The following is a 26028-nucleotide window of genomic DNA, read 5'->3' as shown; positions in this document are numbered from 1 at the left end:
ATTAACGGTCGTTAATTCGAATTAACGACGATAAACTTAATTTATCAAATTGAAAAACTAGGATTAACGGTCGATAAAGTTAGTTTATATGCTGACCTTATAGAGTATACAAACGTCGGGATGATCCAAACTAATACATCAAGCGTATTCACATAAAAAATGTACCAAACATATTTAGAATTTTCAATTTGTATTGCGATTGTTTCGGGTTCAATTTATTTCAATGAATACTTTTTTATCTATTTATTCTTGAAATATATACAAAGAGGGATTCCAGACAAATGAAAACTGCAAACATATATAAATGTATATGTATGCCTTTGAAATCGTTACTCTACTGCGTGAAATTGTTTCAACTAACTTTTTTACCACAGCAATTAATTTATCTTAATTAATTAAGTATATCTTCGTTCAGAAGAACACTAGGATTCCTCGGACGAAACATACATATCTCATCAAGGAGCATCAAAGAGAAAGCATATAAATCACTCGTCAGACCTCAACTGGAGTACTCAGCTACTGTGTGGGACCCATACCAACATTGACACATAGACCAGCTAGAAAAAGTACAAAGAAGAGCGGCCAGATATGTGACAGGCAGACACAGAAATAGATCCAGCGTAGGCCACATGATAGAACAATTGCAGTGGCCAAGTCTACAACAACGCAGAAAGGAATCACGAATGGCTATGATGTACAAGATCATCAACAATAAAGTAGCTATAGACCAACAGAAGTACTTCATCAAGCCTACCAGAACATCACGGCATTCACAACACCATACACTCGCATTACCATCAGCGAGGAAGGACTGCAGGAAATGGTCATTCTTCATCAACACGGTGCGGGACTGGAACAACCTGCCTCCGGATATTACCTCAGAAACATCACTTGAGATGTTCAAATCTCAAGTGAACAATCTTTCCCACCACTAAATAGACTGTTTTACCCTGTTTTTAACCACATGCGTACACTCACAAACTGGCAGAATATTCAATGAGTTGAGGGAGGCCAGTAATTGGAAGAAGAAGAAGAAGAGATGTCAAAGAAAAAAAGAAGAAGAGGGATTTATGAGATAATAATTTTTTGCCGGCCTGATATCTTTGATGCTTGCGTTAAGTCATTTTCTTGTTAAGTGTAAGTAGGTAAAATGCATTGACCCGGGTTCAAACGCAAGGAAACCAAATACGCATTCTCTCGCTAAAGGAAAGGGGGATTGTCCAATGAAAACGCAACATTATGTTTTGTCCTTATGGTGGGTCGAGCTAAAATATGCTCACATATTCAACAGACCTAAAATGAACTGATAATTATTTGAAATTAATTTCCTTTTGTGTGAATAATCCTTAATGATTAATAATGTATACTAAATGAAAATGCAATTTTTGGCATACATAAATCTCGGTGCTTTACTTTGTCGTCCGTTCAGACTTGGAGAGTACAGACGTGTTTTAGCGTGACTTATGGTTAATATGGCGGGAAATTGGAGTCTATTCTTGTAAGTGTAAACAAAAAGGTCTGTCATGTCTGAAAACGAAGATATGGACTCTCAGTGTGTTCCAGATGTATCGATGGACGGCAGTGAGTAAGTATGGTTTTGTAAATTTATTTACTTTCTTTTTATATTCAACGATCTGTTTTAAAAGAAAAATGATGAAATTTATAAATTTGAGCAGTAGATGCATGATTGATGATGGACAATGCATGTTATTGGAGGGCCCATAGAATTCGCGGAAACACCGAGTATAGTAACAGAAAATATCCCCTATCAAAACCGAAAACACCAAAGCATCATCTAATTACATCTAAAGTGTGATACATGTAGTTCATATTTATATACATGTACAGATACAAGTTTCTGTGTGTATCAGGAAGGAAGAAAATGCAACAGACCAGACCGGGATATTCGAACCCAGACCCTCTGAATCTCTACTAAGTCAGGTGCTCTTCCAACTGAGCTGTCTGACTACCGGCGATTGAACCGGTCATTTCAGAATAGCCATTTCTCAAAATTTACATTTTCAACATTGTCCAATTTGATATATATGATTTTTATCTTTGATATCATATCTGTACAAATTGCAATGATGTGATATCTCTACCAATACTTATCATTTCCATTAGTGGAACTCTTCAAATTAAAGGCGCGTAAAGTCGTGCTACCGGGACAACATACGTAAACATTACTTAGGCATACGTAATATAAATTATGGTATCGAATACATATTAAAACCGACTGCAAACCACGACACTGATTAAAATTCTAAAGGCAAAAGGAATTGATTATTCTTACAAGAAAACAGACGAACTTATTAAACTATGTGAAGGAGTGCAGGTACTAAATCTGCCAAATCTGACCGATATAAAGCATCAGTCGCAAGAAGAACTGTGAAGGGAAAAACCAATTCATGCACATCCGACACAATAACTTTTCTTGTAATTAATGGGATTCATATGTTATTAAGATTATTCTGTCAGATTATGAAGACATTCTATTTTATACAATTTGGACAGGTTCATATGGCATGAACTTTGTAATCGTTAATCCCCCCCCCCCCCCCTCTCTCTCTCTCTCTCTCTCTCTCTCTCTCTCTCTCTCTCTCTCTCTCTCATTTTCAAATATTTTAGTATAAGTTATATACTTGCCAAACTGCATTTTTTAAGACGTTTATAACACTAATTAACATAACAAATGCGTTTCTAAACTGCATCTAAGCTATTTTGAAAATTACAAAATATTGATTGACTTAGGACAGAGAACATCGTTGTTTGGAATTTTTATAATAGGTGTAGTGGAGTTTAAAAAAAACCATGTAACATCCTTGATAAACTAGTGTTAGTATATTTTTAAAATACAGTTTGACCAATGGCTATTTTATTTAAAAGTTCACCATGTACTTTAACTTAAAAAAGGGGGGGGGGGGGTGCTATGAACGTTTCGTTTATGTCCCAGTAATCTCGCACTTGCTCGCGAGACTTGTGCATTTTCTTACCAATGACGCACAAGAGTCATCAAAGCGCGATAACTCTAATGTGCTGGTAATGAGAAGTATTGTAATTTTGTTTTAGCCAGTCCGATGGGACTGGTTAATATTATAAAGCATCCTTTTTGGAAAATATACTTATGAAATGTTATACACACATTTGGCATGCTTTGATCTGCAGATATCAGACAAATCTGATTCGTAAATATAAATCCCACATTGAAGTGTTACAATATTGTCTGAGGCATATTGAGTTAAATTTCATTTTAATAACATTAAATAACATTCTGCAGACTAGTTGAAATGATACCCCTTCAGTCCGGCTGGACTGGTGACATAAAAAGTTAGCTTCAAGCTCTGGGTTGGTGGGACTTTTTCAGACTCTGTCGGGAGAGGGAAAACAAACTATATTTTTATTTTGGCCTCATTTTAAAAAATACATGAGGGTGTGGCTACATGATAAGTACAGATATACATTTTTGTTAGCTCATCTGAGCGGAATCAAAATTAGCCTGTTGTCTGTCGTTGGCGTAAACTTTTCACATTTTCGACTTCTTCTCCAGAACCACTGGACCAATTTCAACCAAACTTGGCACAAAGCATCCTTGGGTGAAGGGCTGTAAAGTTTGTTCAAAGGAAGGACCATGCCCCCTTTAAAGGGGAGATAATCACAAAAATAGGGTGGGGTCATTTAAAAAATCTTCTTCTCAAGACCACTGGGCCAGAGGAGCTGAAATTCACATGGAAGCTTCCTGACATAGTGCAGATTTAAGTTTTTTTTAAAATCATGACCCCTGGGGGTAGGATGGGGCCACAACAGGGGATCAAAGTTTTACATGCAAATACATAGGGAAAATCTTTATAAATCTTCTTCTCAAGAACCATTGGACTAGGAAAATACACAAATTTACATGAAAGCTTCCTGACATAGTGCAGATTCAAGTTTGTTAAAATCATGGCCCCTGGTGGTAGGATGGGGCCACAATGGGAGATCAAAGTTTTACATACAAATATATAGAGAAAATCTTTAAAAATCTTCTTCTCAAGATTCATTGGCCCAAAGAAATTTACATTGACATGAAGGTTTCCTGATATAGTGCAGATTCAAGTTTGTGAAAATCTTGGCCTCCTGGGGTAGGTTGGGGCCACAAGAGGGACCAAAGTTTTACATGCAAATATATAGGGAAAATCTTTGGGCCAAGGAGCCTCTTGTTTCAGCTAATTACAGTTCTGTAGCTTATGCCTAGATGTTTTCCTACTGCATTATGTATGTTACATTTATTGATTTACAGGTCTTTCAGAAGCTTGGTTGATGTTGATTTGGAAAGATTAGCTATGCATTTGGAACTGCCAGGGCAGATTAAAAAGAAAGCAAACACAGTTTTAGAAACATTGCAGCATCAAGATGAATACAGTTTGAAAGTATGTACTAGTAAAATTGAAACAACAATATACACATAACCCTTAAAATTAAGTAGCCAAACGGGCTACCAACTTTCAAATTTCACTCGCCCAGAATGAGATTTACTAGTCCATATAACGAAGATCACATTTTGTCAGAAATATTCACTTTATTATTTATTATTCACTGCATTTACTGTAACTCGTCAGGGTTTGACACTAAGGCGCGTCCGACCGACCGAGTCTACTTAATGATAGATCCGGTCGGGTAAAATGTCGATTTACTAGTCCGACTGGTCGTGTTGAAAAAAATAAACAAGAAACTTTACTTTAAACCATAAGATATTTTATTCTTAACTAAAAAAGAATAACTAGAGTGTGCGAGCAATTTTGAACCGCATGATGACACAATCTCTATTTTTAGTTCTAATAAATAAGTCGCAGTTGGAAGTGATGTTTTACGACATCTTGATGTGAATGTGTGTAAAGTTATGTTTTAGATGAATTTATTTTCATTTAAAAAAAAAAAACAACCCAGTTTATTTGAATCAAATATAAGAAAGTGTTTATCAAATTAATAAATTACGTCTTAAACAGCCATTTTTCAGTGATGACATTTGTGCGGGAATGTCTCTAGGTTCAAACACGATTTCTCGTCCTCAAGAAAAGATGTCCCAAGAGAAAAAAAGTAAAAGGTTGGGAAGAAACAAATCAGGGCTTATGAAATAGAGATAAAAAATGGACTAGAGAATTTACATGCCGGGTAGAATTTAAAGAAACAGAAGATGTGTTTGAAAATGAAAGCATTAAATTGAATGACGAGACTAAAGCTCTTTTTTTTTTTTTTGGAGACAATTAAGTACGTTTTAGTTCATGCAAACTTAATATTTGTCATTTGAATTAAAGGACACATGACACAAAAAATTATTTGTCTGTAATCATTGTCTTTATAATCCTTAAGTCAGATTCTCACACTGAATCTGTTAAACAAGCATCTGATAACAAGGTACAGCTGGAAATAGTAATCTGTAAACACCAGCCAAAGCAGTTCTCCGAGCAATGCCGACAGTTAATGAGATAAGAGTCACGTGTGTGTTATATACGTCAGAGGTGAGCTTCTTGCAAATTCTCACCGTAACGTATTCAATACAATGGCTGAAGACTTATCAGAACTCTGATTTATTTAAGAAATAGCAAAATTGAATTGCAGTAAAATATTATTGGAAATCATGTAATAAACTTAAACTTTGATATTCACATTTGCAGCAGATTTAGGTTGTTGATCCTCCTTCCCCCCAAGCTCTAAATTGCTAAACATATATAAATATGTACCAGTATGTATATCATGTATATATTGAAAAAAAATCAACAAAAATTCCGTATATGTCTAATGAATTGACATCATGGCATTCTGAACCCCTTATCTATAAAAATGTATGTCACATATAAATAATGTAAGAAACCTACCATAAAACGAATGTAGGAAAAAAAGTCACAGATGAAAAATCACAGGAAAATAAGTCACAGGAAAAAAAGTCACAATATATATTTTGTATAAAAATCACATAGATGTATGAAAAAAAGTCACAATATATATTATATTATATGTATAGGGGAAAATTCATAGTATATATTTTGATAGAAAAGGGTCACATATACAAAGGGGGAGAAAGTCACAGTATATATATTTTGAAAGAAAACTACATATATATATATATATATATATATAAAAGTCAATTATTATATAAGGAGAAAAGTTTTACTTAAATTTGATTCAAAGTTAGAAGATTCCATGTTTTTTTTAATCATTTGCAACAAACAAATAACCCCAATAAAATTAACTTTTAAGTATTTACAACAGTTAACAGTCAACAGTGCCTGTTGAGATTAATTAGTGGCTTCACAAGGCACCTTTCCCCTTTTCTAGACAGTGTATTCCCTGTATAAGTAGACAAAATGGCATCAGTTTACAATCTTTGAAGCCATACATAGGATGAAGGAAAAAATGTTTTTTTGTTTTTTTTTAGCAAATGTTAACTATTCATCGGTGCTTTATTTTTCCTACGTATGGTCAAAGTCACTCTTTATAAATATTGTGACTTTTTTTCCTTGGTATAGGCAAAAACAATAAAAAAAAATTGAACAAAAGAAATTGTGACTTTTTTTGCTAGGTGTGGTCATAGACACTCTTTCTACATATTGTGACTTTTTTTCCCGTGACTTACTTTCCTGCGACTTTTTTCCCGTTTACCCATAAGACAGGGATTATAAAAAATGATGTTTGTTTTCTTTTGGTAACAATTTTCTCTAGCAAATTGCACCCCCTCCCCAAATTTAAATTTGAATCCTGATACAAAATACGAATAGTAAAAAGCAGTTAACTTGCAGCACATATGTAATCATATTTTAAAAAAAAACTTTGTTTTTTTTTTACCTGAAGTATTTGTCGCTTTCTATATGCACCATACCCAGATGGGTTTTTTTCTCAGTATTTGATGAAGTTGAACATTCACCTTGGGTAGGCCACTCAGCATCGGGTACAGCATCATCTTTTAACTGAGCCGAGCATTATGATAACCTAATTCAGCTAACCGGGGTGGATAACGAGAATACTGATCTGGCGTAAAGTGTTTCTCACATATTTTACTGTATTTGGTTAATGTAAGGTCTCTTCTATGACAGTAATGTACCCATGCTTTTTGAAGACCTGCATCTTTGGGGAAGCGAAAAAATGACACATTTTTGTCCACTTTTGAAGAGGTTGAACAATTATAAACAGTACAATACGGTATCCTTACAAACTATATGAATAACTCTTTAGATACAAAGAAATATGAGTGTGCATGTTCTTTGTTTATGACAGCATTTAACCCATTACTGGTAATTAGGGAAACTGTTTGTCTTTGATCAGTGATAAGAAAGATTTATAGTATCTCTTCTGTAGAAGCATATAGCATCTCTGTGCTGTAGCTCATCTCTGACGTCACCCCGACTGTTTCCGATCTCTGGGGTTTAGAATATGCATATTGAGGTCAGGCTGCTTATCAGTACAGTGTTACAGCTTTAGCTGTGAAACGGATGCGTGTTTAACAGATTCAGTGTGAGAATCTGACTTAAGGATTATAAAGACAATGATTGCAGATAAATAATTTTTTGTGTCATGTGTCCTTTAAGTACATTTGAATATGGAGAAACTATCAGTTTCTGGAAAGTTGGTTGGGGCTAGTGGATTTAAGGTCAGGTCTAGCAAAAATCATTTGAAGTAGTCCGACTGGTCTAGTGCTCAAAAAAGTAAACGTCAAACCCTGTTCGTATTCTATTTCATTTTCCATGCTTGGGAAACGTGCAAAACATGCTTAGCTCATCGTGTAACTCCAACCGCGGTCTGTTTTCCTTCCACGAATTTTGGAATTTTCTCTTTCTTGTTAGTTCATAGTTTTTATTGTATTCTCTCTTTCGTTTATTTGTGGGATTGGGAGACTTTATCCCTTCAATAAATCCCCACATGATGCTTTTCGGATTTTCTTAATCGGGCTAATCTTCGCCCATGTGCGACTTAACTAACAGGAAATATATCACGCAACGTAAATGTAGATACCCAAATGCACTATTTAAAATTCCATAACATTATTACGTAACACGCCTTATTAAAAAAATCATAGAGATTCGCTGATCGTATTTTTTATTATTTTATTTAAAAAGTTAATAAACACAAACTATGATTTCAATGAGAGGCCGTGTTTATCACCGATATTACAACATTATCAAAAAGGATTTAATAATATATTGTAGTTTGAAACTCCAGATATTAAGATTACATAATAAAGTAGATTCTGTAATGAGGATTGGGAAGGGGGGAAGGGATACTGTGTTTGTTGTATTTGTCTGTTCCAAAACATTAACCTTCTCACAACTTTTGAATGGTGAATAATAGGGCTCTCATATTTATATGTCCCGAACTTTTTAAATATTAGGTGGCCCCAGAGGGGTTTTATATTTTGTACGTGGATATCTTTCATTTGTTTCTTTGTTTTACAAACATATCTTGTTTAGAATTGAAAATGTGACATGTATACTTTGAATTTTCTGTGGAATCATATACGGAATAGTGACCATGGATTGTACAGTATCAAACTTGGTACACTGATACATCCTAAGGAGTAGATGACCCCTATTGATTTTGAGGTCATATAGTCAAAGGTCAATGGTCAAACTGGACTTACGAATATACTGTCCATTCAATATCTAGAGAACCCTTTGCTTGACAGACATCAAACTTGTTACACTGGTGCATCCTAAGGAGTAGATGATCCCTATATATATGTTTAGGTCATATGGTCAAGGGTCAAACTGGAAATAGGAATATACTGTCCGCTCAATATCTTGATAACTCTTTGCTTGACAGACATCAAACTTGGTACACTGTTACATCATAAGGAGTAGACCACCTTATAAAATTTGGGTTCACAGGGTCAAAGGTCAAACTGGACATAGTGTTATATTGTCTCTGATATTTTAAGAATCATTTGCTGATTGACACCAAACTTGGTAAACTGGTACAACATAAGGAGTAGATGACCCCTATTGAGTTTTTGGTCGTATGGTCAATCCACTCTGGACATAGGAAGATATTGTCTGCAATATCTTAAATTGGTTTGACACTACAGTAAAACCTGTATATAGCGAACCAGTGCTCCAAGTTGCGAGTAAAACGGTCGCAACCAGAAAATCAATTTTGCAACTAGAGATTATAATTAAGTCGCATTTTCACGAGTGAAGAAAATTTGGGCAACCAGTAAAATTTTAGAATCGGGATCGGAAGTCTGAATAAACATTATTCAGTCTCAGTCAAAACAATCAAGATGGCGGGAAAACGAGGTTTATAGCACTTTGGATTTATCAATAGTAAAAAAAACAGAAGCCTCAGCCTAGTACATGTAACAAACAAATTCAAGAATCACACGGGGAAAGTTCTGCATCAAAAGATGGTGTAGCAGTGTCTAAAGAGAAATGCAAAAGTAAAGGAAGAACCCCAGTCCTGAAATGGCGGAGGGAATTTTTGTGATGGCAAAATGTTTTGCAGAATTTGTGAGGCCAATTAGCCAGCAACGTCCACCATTTCTGGACATCCATTGTCCTATTTTGCCACGAACGAGTGTACATCTTTCAAACGTGGAAATGTGACTATTCACGGTAACAGTAAGAGACATGTCGTTGTCCGTGACTGCATTATTAGCAGTTACAAGTCGAGCGGGGCAACTGTTGCTGTTAATTTTCAAAGACAATCAAACTCGGGATGTAGTGTTCTTATTGATGCTGGTACTAATTGTTCAGTAAAAGATCCAACAAAACTAGGAGCTCTTATTCGCATAACATAATAAGCAGTGAAGGCGCACTTATTGATAGCTTTCAAGCAAATCTTTGTGTGGAACGCTGGGTTTTCTTCCCCAGAAGCGTACTGTAAAATATACAGGATGGCCCAATGCAATACAACTTTTGCCAGAGTAAAAACTTGACTTGTTAGCATCCAGCATGTTTCACAGTACATTTCTATTCAGTTTAAAAATAAACAAAATGTATACATGGGTGTTGATTTTTTACTTGAAAGATATTCATATTTAAAAAAAAACCTTTTAAGTCTTATATTTACAAAATCTTTTACTATGGTGAGTAGAAATTTTGAAAATGGTGACTAAAAATTTGAAAATGGCGACCAGAAATATTTTTAGGTCACCATTTTGCGACCTGATAGCAGATGCGACTTGGAGCACTGCAAAATTACGGCTATAGCAAAATGAATACGATTTCCCTGGCAAAATTCTTTATTTATACTATATAAAAATCTGCGTCTATAACAAACACGGATATAGCGAGTTTACGGATATAAGGATGTAAATTCCTATTCCCCTTGAATTAAAAATGAAGGTAAAAATCACCTTTTATTACGAATTTTTTTTCCTTCCCATTATACCCCCCGCAACAAGTTGTGGGGGAGTATACTGGAATCGGGTTGTCTGTCTGTCCGTCAGTCCGTCCGTCTGTAGACGCAATGGTTTCCGGGCTCTAAAGCATTATCCTTTCCACCTACCGTCACCATATCATATATATGGACTACCCATGGGATGAAGATGTTCCCTATCGATTTTGGGGTCCAAAGGTCAAGCGCACTGGACATTGAAGTAGCAATAATGTTTCCGGGCTTTAAAACGTTATCCTTTCCACCTACAGTCACCATATCATACATATGGACTACCCATGGGATGAAGATGTTCCCTATCGATTTTGGGGTCAAAAGGTCAAAGGTCACACACACTGGACATCGAAGTAGCAATATGGTTTCCATTTAAATTCTTTAACGGCTTTTTTCATCGCATGGAGATACTGTGTTCCTAGATACCTTTTGAATCATAATACTGACGTTTATTTATACCTATTAACAACACCCTTTGGGAGATTGGGGTAAGCGGGGGGTATTCTTAGTGAGCATTGCTCACAGTACATCTTGTTTTAAACTCCTTGTGATTTTTAACAATCGCTTTCCATTGCCATAAAGGATCCACACTTATTACTAAATTTCTGTTTGTATTTTTTCAAAAGAGGTTGTTAACGCAGAACAATACCTACAGATAAGTAACGGTGTTGTTTACTATTCTCATTAATTAGATTTGAAGTTTAATTGCATTTATTTTATCATACACTCCTTTATTTGTGTAAAGCAACTAGTAAATAACAACTGCAATATAGACTGTTTGCAATGTATTACACATAATTTTGTTGACATTTTTCTTTCGACATGTTCTTGTGTGACTAATAATCCATCAAGATAAATTATTTATAAATCAGTGTGTAAATTTCCTGTATAAAATATTTCTCAAAAATATACAGACTTAATTTTTCTTGGGGACTAAACCAATCTGATTAAAATAAGATCTTTGATCCGCTCCGTTATTGTTATGTCGCTAACGGAGCGGATCAAAGATCTTATTTTAATCAGATTGGGACTAAACAAAAGCAAATATATTGATTGCTGCTTTCTTATACAACTGATATACATGTAGAGCAAATCAGTTTTATAACGAATCTGTTATATTTGAATTATGAATTCGTTATAAACGTATAGCAAATTACGCTTATAGCGAATGTCCGCAGAAAATCGCTATATCAGAGTTTTACTGTACTATTAATTAAATGATGTATGTGTATAACCCTTTTCAATTTTGCACATGGGGGTCATGTATGTTTTACAAACATTTCTTGTTAATTCCAAAATGCTTTAATTTGATTCTAGAAATTGAAACAAAACTTTTAAACTTGTGTGTCATACCAGCATTACTACAATTGAGTGTATCCAGATTACTTTGTATGTATTTTTCTTGTAGTTGATCTCAAAATCCAGTGCAATAGTGTGTGCTGTATACATTGCTGCCATAGACACAAGGTAATATTTGTTGTGTTTTTTATTAGGAAATAAATTTACTTATGAAATATACGGATATGAACTGTGACACTCAGCTATGGGCAATCGGGGGGAAGGGATCAATCGGATTAATTGGATGCACCTTTTTGATTGAAAAATAATAAAATTTCATTCATTTCAAATAATTATTATGGCATAAATATATTAAATTTACTTTATTTTTTATCCTAAATATTATCTTGATTAGAATAAAATCATTAGAAATTGATAATCCCATACTTTAGATTTTGTTTTCCCGGGATAGTTTTGTTGCTGTTCTTACCCATTGCTTGTCATAAGAGGCAAAATCAGAGGCCCGTTGTCACAGCAGGTGTGGCACAATTAAGATCCCTCCCTGCTCAAAAGCTGTAAGCACTGAGTATAGGTTTAAATGTTGCAGCCCTTCACCGACAATAGTGACGTCTCCATATGAGTGAAAGATTCTCAAGAGGGACGTTAAACAATATTCAATCTTATCGGATAACTTGGCTTCGTCAGCCATTTTTGTTTGAAGTTAAGTCGCGACAGGAATATTTGTATTATTTTAAAAAGTGCTGATGTTGGCGATTTGGCAAAATGGCAATCAATTATGTACATCGTTTCAGTTATAGCAATAATCTGTACATCACTAGTGACGCTTCAGTTATAGCAATAATCTGTACATCGCTAGTGACGCTTCAGTTATAGCAATAATCTGTACATCGCTAGTGACGCTTCAGTTATAGCAATAATCTGTACATCGCTAGTGACGCTTCGGATGAATTCGATGAAAGCAACTCTTGTGACACTAGAGTTAAATTTACCCATCCCTAGTTATTGAAAACCATGTGTGAAAATAAAACATCTCCTGTTGTGTAGTGTTTGTTTATAACATGGAGCGTGCAAATTCTGATAGGGAAATGTAATATTAAAAATGTCATTGTTGCATTAACATACTATATAGTAGTCAAATGTTTATATCTTCTAATGGTTATATACTCATTTAAAATTGCATTTTTAGGTCACCTGAATCATTCAGGTGACCTATTGCTATCTGTTTTTGTGCGTCGTGCGTTAACATTTGAACATTTTCAGCTTCTTCTCTGAAACCCCTGAACCAATTTCAACCAATTTTTGCATATAGCATCTGTGGGTGGAGGGGAACAAAAATTGTGAAATTCGTGGTCCCTGCCCCCCTGAGGCCTGAGGGGTGGGGCAAAAACCATCAAAATGAGTGTAATTTTAAAAAATCTTCTTCTTTACTCCTGGACATCGAGAAGCCAAACTGTGGGCATAATTATAATGAGCGTTGAGCCCTCTACCAAAATTGTGAAATTCATGGCCCCTGGGGCAGGGGTTCTTGTGTTAGGGTGGGGCTCTATTGGTCATATAGTGAAAATGTAGAAATTCTTTGAAAATCTTCTTATATTGGTTTTATCTAAGGAGTAAATAACCCTTTTCTTTATGATGTCTCAGACCTAGGTTTTTAAAAAAGGATTATTGATTGAACATAAAAATGACACATGTACTTCATGACCACATAGCTATTCAATGTTTCTTCTATCCAAAAGTAAAATTCTTATATTTAAACACAAACCTAATTCAAACATTGGAAGGTTGTTACATGATACTCAGGTGACCTATAAGGCCCCTGGGCCTTTTGTGTTAATTTATGACCAGAAATACTTTTCTATAGATTTCCATCTTTTCAACAAATAATGAAAGATAGCATTACACAGGTATGGTATAATTGCCAATATTCCAGTGGGAATTTAGTTCTATTATTATCTAGTGTCCTTTTGATACCCAGGTCAATTTTATGCATCAGAATCATGTTTTGTATCAATGTTTTTATGCTTTACATTTCTGATACAAAATATAAACATTTTAAGGGACTGAGTCACGATTTTCCTCAAAATTTTGTTTTTCACTTAATTTAATGATCAAAACCTACTGTCTAATGTGTTTAAAAGATTTCGCATAAAAATTAAGGCTATACATTATCACAGAAGGTCATTTTAGAGAGTTTGTTATTTGTTTTGTAAACAAGGATTGCAGTATGTTATTGTTTATGAAATTTTTAAAAGAAATGGATATAGATCTAATTGTAAATTTCATGATCCCGGGGTAGGGGTTCTGACCCCAGGGCGGGGCCAAACTTGTTATATAGTGTTTATGTGTAAAACACTTAAATAACATTTTCTTCAGTGCTTTTGATACTAAATTGAAACTAAATGGATAGAGCAGGTAGTCTTTTACCAAAATTGTAAATTTGATTTTCTCCAGAGTAAGGGTTTTGACACCAGGGTGGGGCCAAACTTAGTATATAGTATTTATGTGTAAGTTTGCCGATTCTGTATAAAATCTAAATGCATGCTTAGGAATAGCAGAAAAGGATGTACAAAAAATGGGGAATTTCACAGCCCAGGGTTATGACTTTAGGATGAGTCCAAATTAGTAATATATTTTGATGTTTTAATGTTAAAGGACACATCGCATGTTTTTAAACTTTTTAATTTTTTCAGCAAAATTAATTCATTTCATGCCTAAAACTACTTTACATGTGTTTAAATGAAACAGTTTGCGTAGTTTTCGAGTTTGAAAGCGATGAAATTCAAATCTTGCAATATGCATATTTTCTTCGATATTTTACGCGCCATTATCTGTGACGTCATATGCGACCTCGAGTGAGAAGATTTGAAAACAGTTGATAGCCATTTCATGAACAGATTAGATTTAATTGACAAACAAACAATTATCACATTAACAGCTTGTAAATAACACTGCATTAGGGTGTTTTGTGCCGTTTAAGGGTGTACTTGCTGTCAGTAGAGAGGATTTGGACTGTGTTTTTTTCAATTTTCGAAGGAAGGTATGAGGGACAAGACGTGAATATTTTTTGTCGGCACAACGACTTTGCCATAAAAACCCCCTGTAGAATTTGTTCCTGTACTTTTTCAAACAAGCACTTGGACAAAGACGTAGATAAACTGCGAGAAAATTGTTCTATCGAAGCTACGCACTGTTACATATAGGCCTACAGCATATGCTTTCCGTTCTGCTCTCGAATTCAATACACACTCGCACCAACTGACCTTCACCTTGTAACAACATATAGGCAGAACTTTGCTAGCAGTGTCTACCAACTGGTAGTTTTAAAAAAGAAATTTAAAGATAAAAGATAATTGAACTTTCAATTATAAATAATAAAATATAGTATTTCCCGACTTTGAATTGAATTATAATGCTTTCTTCTTTTTTTTTAAGGAACGCGTACGTGTTTACAACAACAGCACGCCGCATACGCCGCGATCCCACTTCTTAAGTAACAACGTGTTGATAACATAAATAATGATTAGGCCTAATAAAATTGCTTTAATAAAATAATTTAAAAGTATTGTGATTTTCACAATAAGTTTGATCATTATTATTATTTTTTTTCCCCCCGAAATGCACCCGTGACAGTAGGCCTAGTTGTCAATGATACATAACCGTATCATAATTTAGGCCTATCTAACTTCTCCAAAAATAAATTTAATAATTATTGCACTGTTTATTTTAGAAAAGCAACAACGCTAATTACAGTTGTTTACAGAAATGGCATTACCAAATTGTGTTTAGACAGTGATCCCATGTAAACATTATTTACTCGCAAATTTATGCAGATTTCATACTCGCGTTTCTCGTTACATTTGGGTCGCTATTTGTATGCACTGGTGGCTAAAAGATATAAGACTCGGGAAATTTGTCAACATCGAAATAAATGTTATCCATGGTAAATAAATTAGGCCCCTAAAACCCGAGTTTTTAAAAATATCTAACACTACTTTTACAACAAGTTGATCGACGAAGGTCGCATATGACGTCACTGTACCACGTGACTACCTATCTAATTAACTAGGCTTTTTGAAATCGGGGCTTAGATTTAAGTCCGTATTGTGGCTAATTATCGCAATACTTCAGCGAACGAACTATTTCAATTAATTTCTATAAGCATAAGGAAGACAAAATGCATATAATTCTGCATATTTTGAAAACACGAGATGTGCCCTTTAATACACCTATTATTTAAAGTCTTTCATCAGTGTATGCACTTTTGAGGGCAGTGAAGCTTTAAGAACACATCTTGTTTTATACTGTTGCTAAACATTAGAATTTAGCTTAGATATTCAGAACAGGAATTTTTTCTAGATTTCATAGCCCATGGAATTAGTGATACTTTTTCACTAGTATTCAGGTGACTGATAAGGCCTGTGGGCCTCTTGTTTTGCAACCCCAAGGGTGGAATCGCTTTAATATTTCATGGCTACATATAAGAGTTATCTTATTTGCACTTATTTAGTTGTATTTATCATCTCCATGTTTAATGTTGATTACAAAAGAAAAACACACATTTTAATATTAATTAGGTTTATTTGACTGACTTTCAGTTTCCCTGTGGCTTTCTGTCTTGACCATATTTGATTTTCATGTATACATTTTAGATGTTTTGTAGGTGATAGGTACAAACATTTGCCTAGTCACTGAATTTGGAATGTTTCATGACAGAATAAAAGCAGAGTTGAATAGCTTTAAACTCGGGGATAGCATACTGTTAACAACTGTATATGTACATGAAGCGTGATACAGTATTTATTTTGATTTTTTTCTCTCCCCAGAATGCCATATGGACCATCAGATCCACATTTGGAGATAGGATACTTAGAAAAACCAGATGTCACTCTGTCTGATATTCTACAGAAATCTAATACAAGGTCAGCAGCACTCAGAAATCAGTTCAGGTTCAGACTGTAAATTTTACACATTATTGTGGAATTGTTAGAATTCATTGTAGCTCAATTTCCAATTATTTTGTTAGGACTACTATTCCATGAATTTCAAACCACAACGAAATACATAATTTACATAATGTTTCAATGTTCAGAAACCCTATCCACCAAATTACATCTCAGCAAAACTGTAGAATATGAGGGCGAGTCAATAAGTAACTAGCCTAACTTATGTCCGGTTGAGATCCACCTCTTCTTTTTCGATGTAATTGCCATCTTGTATGATGCACTTAGACTAACAGTGTTCAAGTGCCATCAGCCCAGAACTGAAAAAGTCGGGGTCCTTTCCATTGACCCACTCCTCAACTGCTGTGACAGTCACGACTTCTTCGTCAGACTGGAAATAACGTCCACAGATATCCTTTTTCAAGTTTGGAAATAGGAAGAAGTCACTAGGAGCTAGGTCAGGTGAATATGCAGGGTGTTGTATTAATTCATACCTGTTTCGCTCTGCAGCATCCATTGCAACTTTGCAAGTGTGGACTCTCGCGTTGTCCTGCTGCAGCAAAACTCCTTTAGCGAGTTTACCTCGGTGTTTTTCACAGATGGCGGTTCTCAGCGGGTGTAGCAAGTTTGCACAGCACACTCCAGTTATTGTACTTCTCTTGGGTAAAAAATCCAACATAATTACGCCTTTTGCATCCCCAAATACTGTGGCCATCAACTTGCCAGCAGATGATTGCGTCTTGAACTTCATTGTCCTCAGGGACCCATGCCCTACCCGCTGACAACTCGAGAGCTTTATTGTCTGGCTGACAATAAAGAAGTCTCATCTACAGTCACCAGACGCAAAAGAAAATCATCTTTGACCTAAAACGCTTCAACAAGGCACTGCATACTGATGCTTTGGTTGCCATTTGCTCATCACTACAGTCCAGGAGTGGTCAACAGTGCCAAATGTAATATATAGGAAAGGAGAAATGTATTTGGCAGGACCAGGAATGGAACTCATGACCCCTGCATTACTAGTCAGACGCTCCAACTGAGCTACCCAGGTGACACCCATTGTCCACATAGCCCTACGGTCCCTGAAACGTTCTACTTTCCCACTTGAACGGTGAACACACAGTGAGTGAATGGTGAACATACGCAGAGCGAATGGTGAATGCACGCAGAGTGAACGCACGCAGAGCAAATGGTGAACGCAATTTGGTGAACGGTGAACACAAAATGGTCTATTGATTCGGTATATTTTGGATTTTTCCCTTGGATTGTACTTATTTTATAATCATGTAGAGAATATATATATGAATACATCTGTTTGTCATTTTTGTGCAAATACTGAATGTATACTTCTCATGAAAACAATCGTAAATTTCACATCAGTGCACGTAACAATGATGGACAAACAAAAGAAAATTTCATATGTTCATTGTTTACAGTATTGCATATTCTGTACAGGTACATGTATACATGAAAACAAGAAACATATATCTTATAATATGTATTTAGAATTCTTGACGTTTTCATAAATCATGAATATCGGAGCTTTATCTCGGTATGCTACATATAATTATATATTTTGACTTAAGATGCATAGTATTATATTTCTTAATACAAGAGTATAAATGATGCATGTGAATTAAAGATAGTCTAGTAATTAGCGTCAAGAATTTTTTTTTTTTTTTTCCTTCAGGTTCACACAACATTTATTCACATTATGACAGTCAGGGTTTTAACATCATGCCCTTACAAACCCACCTGACTAGGGGGTACAGGGTATTTTATCTACCATTTACTCACACATCCACTCTAATAGGCATTCATTCAAAGATAGGAAAAAAGGAAGAGGATTAGAAAGGAATGAAATTACTCTGGCTTATCATATGTACACTATACAAAATAATATTAATCTAATAGGTTGTCACAAACTAAAGGTTTTAAATGTATAACAAATGTAATGTTATGACATTGATAATAACTTCCGATGATATACATAGGCTAATTAATGTATACAATTACATATTATATATTCTGGATGATCTGGCATGGTAAATATCAAAATCAGAAAAAAGCCAGGAAAACGTCAGATATATTGACTATAGATGTCTTTGCATCACTAGCCATGTTTGACATTCAATATCTTACTAAAGAATGACTCGATACGCATGCAATTTTGTACCCAGGTATAAAACATGTATTGAAACAAGGCATGAAAATCGGAAATGGGATAGGCTACTTACTTATTGACTTGCCCTCATATATACAGAATGTTTGTTGAACAATTAAAAAAAACCTGTAAAATATATACAGAATGTATGTTGAAAAATTAAAAAAAAAACCTGTAAAATATATACAGAATGTATGTTGAAAAATTAAAAAAAAAACCTGTAAAATATATACAGAATGTATGTTGAAAAATTAAAAAAAAAAACCCTGTAAAATATATACAGAGTGTATGTTGAAAAATAAAAAAAACCTGTAAGATATATACAGAATGTATGTTGAAAAATAAAAAAAACCTGTAAAATATATACAGAATGTATGTTGAAAAATAATAAAACCTGTAAGATATATACAGAATGTATGTTGAAAAATAAAGAAAACCTGTAAAATATATACATAATGTTTGTTAAAAAATTAAAAAAAAAAACCAACTGTAAAATATATACAGAATGTATGTTGAAAAATTAAAAAAAACCTGTAAAATATATACAGAATGTATGTTGAAAAATTAAAAAACCTGTAAAATATATACTGAATGTTTGTTGAAAAATAAAAAAAAAATAAAAAAAACCCTTGTAAAATCTCGAAAATTTGCCGCCATGAAATTAAATGACTCCACAGTATACGTATTGGATCCATGAAATTGCAAAAAAAAAACTACACACCAATTTTTATGATGTGAAATTAGGACATGCAATGTCAGTAATGAATGATACATATATATTATTACTACAGTAACTTGATCCGAAGAGTCGGACCACGTCGAGTTGACAGGCGCGGATCATCAGATCACACGAGACGCGAAGCGTCAAGTTTGATCTGATGATCCGCGCCTGTCAACGAGACGTGATCCAACTCTTCGGATCAAGTTACTGTAGTAATGATACATTTATTATATACCCCCTTCTGCATTTTAAATCCACATTTATAAGATGATGAATGTAATCCAAATTATCAAAAACACAGACATACCATGAAATTATGTTTTGTGTACGTAGTTTTGTTTTGTGACGCGGTCAATATTTTCCACAAATAACGTTGCGTTGATGCATTGTGACGTCATCAGTTTCAGAGGATACTGATATGGAATCAGAAAACCACAGTGTGGTGATCCGGAAAACCGGATCACACGCTGTGAAATCCACAGTATCAACAAACGATACATTGATGGGTATATAATAAATGCTAAATATCCTACCGAAATTTCTGCCCCTTTTAATCTAATTCTGTAAGCCTTGCAAAATTTGCAATTGGTTGTTATTATGCAGAAAACAACTGATCTTAAACAATACTGTCTGAAGGAGTTGTTATCAGTAATTTGAAAATATAAAGCCATTAAAGCTTTTGCATTACAGTTGTTATTTATTAGCACAAGTGGAAGTCAGTATGTGTGTGTGTATGTGAGGAGAGCGAGGGAGGGAGGGAGGGGGAGAGAGAGATCGAGAGAGAATTTCAAAAGTTGGCTTAATAATGAATTGATAGTGCTGGAATATTTCTATTATCTTCCTATCATGCCATTTCTCAAATGAATTGCAATATGAATTTCTGTAATCTGATTTTATAAATCAATATATGTCACTGCCATTAGAGATTGAGAGGGGGGGGGGGGGTATTGTTTTTGGTTTGTCTTGTACAACTTTTAACTTAGTCAAAATGTATGAACTGACTTTATTCTTGTTGAACGGAACGTCATTGGTATGTGGCTGCTAATGATCACCTTTCATCAAAAACAAGGTATTAAATTATTACATAATAATTATATTCCCCATAAAGCAATTAAATTTTGATTTCAGCCGTAGTGCATGTTAGTTAGTAAATAAGTACATTAATTTACAAATGTTCTTGCAGAGTGAGGCACTAACTCAGGGTAGTAAGTCTTCATTTCAAGAAAAAAAATTTTTTTTAACTGTTTTACACCTAACACCATTTTACACTTGATAAACTTTGGGTGTAATCTTATTAATGGAATGTTCTCAGTGTTTATTTGTTTTTGTTTATTATTTTATTGTTTACAAGTTGTGTTTCATTGTCTGTTAGCCTACTGTAATGTTGGGATGTTAGTTCATTTTTCTGTTTGTGTTTTTATGTGACGTCACAGAGGGGTTAGTGCCATGCCAGGAATGGCACTAACCCTTAGTGCGCATGTCAGTAACCCTTAGTGCCATGCCTGGCATGGCACTAACCCCATCGCTTTGTTCCAAGTATTACCGCGATTCAAACTGCATTTCTCAGTTGTTGTAACAGAAAACAGCAATTTCCACAATTGATCATACATCCAGCCCCGTAAGATCTGCAATAGCTCGATATACAAGCCTGGCCTGCCCTCGCACTTCGCAACGTGCACTTGTCTCGGTTATGAGCAAACCGTCGCATAGAGGAGGAATAAACATACCTACACTTCTTCATCTCTTCAACTGCGACCATTTGCAACGATTTATAAGAGGCAATGCGACGTTCAAATTCTACAAGGACCAGTACGCCGCAATGTAAACACTCTCTCGATCTGGTATGGCTGCCGCGACCGCGCCTGCTGCAGACTATCTATTTAGCGACGTCACAAATTTAATTCTGACGTAGCGTACACTGATTCCCGTACTTTGGTAATATAACGTAGGAAATATCAACACATTAAAATGTTGCGAATTTTAAAGTCATTTATTCACCATTAAGTTCTCCTATATCATGGTAAACACATATCACGGGTGCATATCCCATGGTATTACGGATCAGCGAGAATAATGGATCGAAATCATTAGAGTTTCACGATCCGCCCCTTGATTTAGGCCCGACTTAAAAGCTCAAATTTAGTGTGCAAAGTCTTCATCTTGGAAGCCAGTGTGACGTGTCGTTGATTGTTACGTCATGGTGAACCATCCCTGTATCTTACAAAAGTTTGATAAGATAAATGCTGGCCGAGTTAGAAGGTGCCCCCCCCCTTTTTTTTAACAGAACATGGTATATGTATGCGACTGTACGCTGATCCTCTTTGTTATCGTGTATATACAATTATGATGTATCATACAGGCCGCATCATATTTAATGACGATTGGATTAGCTGATAAAACAGTGATTCATGATCACAATTCAGTCATCACCGATGTCTACATAACTCGGTAATTCTTCCAATTTTCCAAGCATCGCATGTATTGTTTTTTATAATAATTAGTCTACTATTTTTTATAATTTGGTATTGATCACATGTATTGTATATTTATTTTAATGATTTTATTATGTTTAAATCTAGATATTAATTTATAGAGATTTTTTAAAAAGCGTATTTCATTATATAGGTCTACATGCAATATAAAGTTAGCTTATTTCTATGTATATTCATGAAATCTAATTCTGTGTCATTCTATGATATTAAGTTATATGACCGCAAGAAGAAACGGGCCAACAAGTACATTTTTGAAGAATTTGGCTTGAAGATGGAGTTCACCTCAATGATCGCGGGAATCGCCTGTTTTATCACAGCATTCTATCAGCCCTTCGACTGATCCTGTGAAGTGCAGGTCCTAGGGAGACTCGTGTGTCTGAATAGCATCTAACCTGTGCTGCAGACTATCAAGATCCAGTCAAAACGGCCTTTTTCAAGGCCACCAATAATTTAGAAAAGACACCACTATTACAACTTGCAAGAAATGTAATAAATTGCAAATGTATAATGATACATCGAAGCATACACGAATCTATATTATGTATTTATGGGGAAGTAAAGCTGGTTTATAAGAAATTTTGAGGGAAATATTAATGTGAAGACGCCTTTAATGTATAACCAAGATTTCCTTATAACTCAAACTCGGCTAAGTTTCTTTTCTTAGCGCGAGCCTGCCCATTACATCGGGTCACAATATTTAGTAAGTGATAGATTTACTGGAACTTTAGTGGGGAGTGGGTGCAACTTTATTGGACCCCCCCCCCCCCGCACTAGATTTTACAGAAGTTATGGGGTTTGAAATATATCTCCTATTTAGGCCCAATTAAAATCTAATCTAATTAAAATCAGATCCTAAGATTTACGCTCACAATCGCTACCATACGCAGAGTATTCGGTGCGGATCTAAGAAGTCTGATTTTAAATAGATTGATTAAAATTAATTGATTATCATCCCATCCCGCCCGCCCCTCAAAAAAGAGCCTCGCAAAAATTACGATTTCCAACAAACTTTCTTCCCAGTGACTTGAGTGAATGATTCAAAGTCACAGAATGTTGGTTTTACATCTTCTACCAAGGATTCTTTGAATGTTAACTTGATTAACACATTGTGTGATGCCTTTTGCCATGATTTTTTTCCCCGGGAAATAAAAATTAAAAAAATAAAATTCTCCCATCCGCCCAATATTTTTTGTGACAATGGTTGATAATTTACTAATTAGTTGAATTTGGCCTCATCATTCATTTGTTATATTTTCTTTCACTTGTAATTCAGAAAGAAAAAATAATGCTAATAAAATTGATAAAACATTGAAGATAACAATACCCAGGATGCAAGAATTACACAATAGAAAAGTTACTTTTGCTGTTTCACGGGTAAAGCATGCGCCGATCGATGTCTGGGGTGTTGAAGCAGATAGGAAGTGTTATGTAATAGATATACACATACCTGTGAACGTTTTTTTTTTTCTGTCAGTAATAGAAATGTTTCTGAACATGAATCGAAGATGAACATGAATCTGACACGAATATGAAACTGATGCATCCGATCCCGATTGGAAAGAAAATTATGAATATGAACATTGAATATAGTAAAAAGAAGATAGTTAATTCATATGGCGACCGTCAACAACTCAACAGTACGAAGTGAATTATTTTTTAAATATGCAGCTGCCATGAATAATAAATTTGTTCATGCAAGTTACTTAATTATTCATAAAGTAATTTGTAAACAGCGGGAAATGTACAGTTAACGTTAGTTACTACAATATTTAAAACATAACCTGGGGTCTAAATTTAGTGGGTGAGGGAATTTCATGGTTTTATATGGGGAAAAAATGCATTGATTGTAATTTTTAAAATATTTTACTATTTAAATAAAATATTTGTGAGATACAAAATATGTTAAACACAGCATAGATATCCGGAAAGGGGAGGGGGGCACACACCCCATCCCCCTTTTTGAAATTTAATAAAAATGATGATATGCAGGTTTGGCACTTAAGCAATTAAAACGAGTTCAACTTCGTTGCAACTCGGCTAAAAAGTATACTAACATCGTGTAACCATAATGCGATTTCTACAGTATTGAAAGTTGTTTAAAACCAGTAAGTCTTTGAGCTCGCCTTTAACATTCATTCATTCTTTTGTGTGCCATTTTTCAGCATACATTTAGATGTGGAGTTAAGGGTAGAACGGAGAAAGTGTGTTCGAATTTCCAAAGAAGTTTTACCACCTCCCACCCCTCTCTCTCTCTCTTTCGCCACACACACACACACACATCTCCATTTTTCTCTCTACGCACACATCCTCTCTCTCACATACACACTTCGCACAAATATTCTTATATTAATCTCAGTTGAGATTCGGCTCGGCTGAATATTTGGACTGACGCCTTCACCGAATCTCGGAGCAGTCCTTCATAATTCATGTCTGGAAATTTACTTTCAGCTTCGGTCAGTCCAAATATTCAGCCCAGCCGAATCTTAACCGAGATTAAAATATTCTCTCTCTCTCTTGGAACATCCTTTTCTGCTTTTCCTAAACATGCATTTTTTTTTTATTTTTACACCATATTAGCAAACCCAAAGAAGTATTTCTAATGAGAAAGACAACATATGATTATAATCTGCCGATAATAAAGTCTCCCAAACGAAGTACTGGCTGTATAAAAGTGAGCTTTTTCTGAGTACTACTATTTTCTTCCACATTAATAACTCCCTTACACTAAGTCAATGTCAATTTTAATTTTATTTAAAACATTTACATAAAAAAAGACCTTGATTTTTGCCATAGCCCCCCCGGCCCCCCCCCCCCTTTTTTTTTTTTTTTTTTTTTTTTTTTTTTTTTATAAAACCAATACTAAGTCCTTGTTCCCCTCTCTTTCGTGTTGAAACTCTAGGTCTAAATGTAAAGATTTTCCCTATATATTTGCATGTAAAACTTCGATCCCCTATTGTGGCCCCATCCAACCCCCGGGGTCCATTATTTGAACAAACATGAATATGCACTATGCCAGGAAGCTTTCGTGTAAATCTCAGCTTTTCTGGCTCAGTGGTTCTATATCTAGATTTCGGGCCCCAAAAAGCCTTAACCCCTGTGATTCGTTCCTATCCAAGACATTGTGTGGTAAGATCACTGTTCTCGGCAGTTTACATTGAATAGAGGGGTAAAAATTCTTGCATATTTCTATTATTGAAAAAAAGAGACCTTCAACGTAAGCTTACTACGAAACAGCTATATCCAAATGTGTCCACTTAGCCTAACAACGATTTCATAAAAAAAGAAGAAAGAAAATGAGGGGGGAGTGATCTAGTACATGCAGAAGATTTGTCTTCCATTTCTCTTGAACGCTTTGAATTAAAATAGTATTTAAAGTAGGGATAGTCCATTAGGCTGATATATTCATTTCTTCATAGCAAATAGTACGAATGTACTTATCAGAATAAAGTGAGTGCGCGCACACACACACAATTATAACATATTCAATACATATATTAAATACTAACTTAGTTTGAACGTACATGTATTTAGTGTAATATAATTACAAAGTGATCGGGCCTCGGGCCCAAGTTTTAAAAACTTGGTCCTCCCTCTTCATATGCATGGTGATATAATAAATACAAAGTCTTTCATAATATGCATGATTATGCATGATGCTGCGAAATATTCAACATTAGACATGGAATCTAACAACAAAAATGGTTCAAAATGCCCCATCTTTTACTATATTTCCGCAACAAAGACAACTTATATGAATGTACTATACATGTATTGATTGATTGAATATTGTTTAACGTCACTCTCGAGAATGTTTTGAACACTCATATGGAGACGTCAACACTGCCGGTGAAGGGCTGCAAAATTTAAGCCTATGCTCGGCGCTTCGGCCTTTGAGCAGGGAGGGATCTTTATCGTGCCACACCTGCTGTGACATGGAGCCTCGGTTTTTGCGGTATCAAACGAAGGACCGCCGCATTTATTCGCCTTCTACGACAAGCAAGGGGGTACTGAGGACCTATTCTAACCCGCGGATCCCCACGGGATTATATATGTATT

General features: G+C 35.0%; 1 protein-coding gene across 4 annotated transcripts in view; it reads left to right on the top strand.

The window, feature by feature from the left end:
* The first annotated feature begins 1446 nt into the window (after positions 1-1446).
* The window catches only part of LOC125659620 (retinoblastoma-associated protein-like), an 89791-nt gene continuing 65209 nt past the window's right edge, over positions 1447-26028 (top strand). For 2 of the 4 annotated variants that reach the window (XM_056149636.1, XM_056149635.1), the window contains exons 1-4: positions 1447-1585; positions 4277-4406; positions 11765-11823; positions 16479-16574. In XM_056149636.1, coding sequence (XP_056005611.1) covers positions 1524-1585; positions 4277-4406; positions 11765-11823; positions 16479-16574 — 347 coding nt within the window. In that variant the 5' untranslated portion in view covers positions 1447-1523. The remainder of the gene's footprint in view (positions 1586-4276; positions 4407-11764; positions 11824-16478; positions 16575-26028) is intronic. The other 2 variants (XM_056149637.1, XM_056149638.1) reach the window with 1 other exon arrangement.

The sequence above is a fragment of the Ostrea edulis genome, chromosome 9 (genome assembly GCF_947568905.1).
Source record: "Ostrea edulis chromosome 9, xbOstEdul1.1, whole genome shotgun sequence".
In the NCBI taxonomy this organism is placed as follows: Eukaryota; Metazoa; Mollusca; class Bivalvia; order Ostreida; family Ostreidae; genus Ostrea; species Ostrea edulis.
This window is presented reverse-complemented; position numbering and strand designations above follow the sequence as displayed.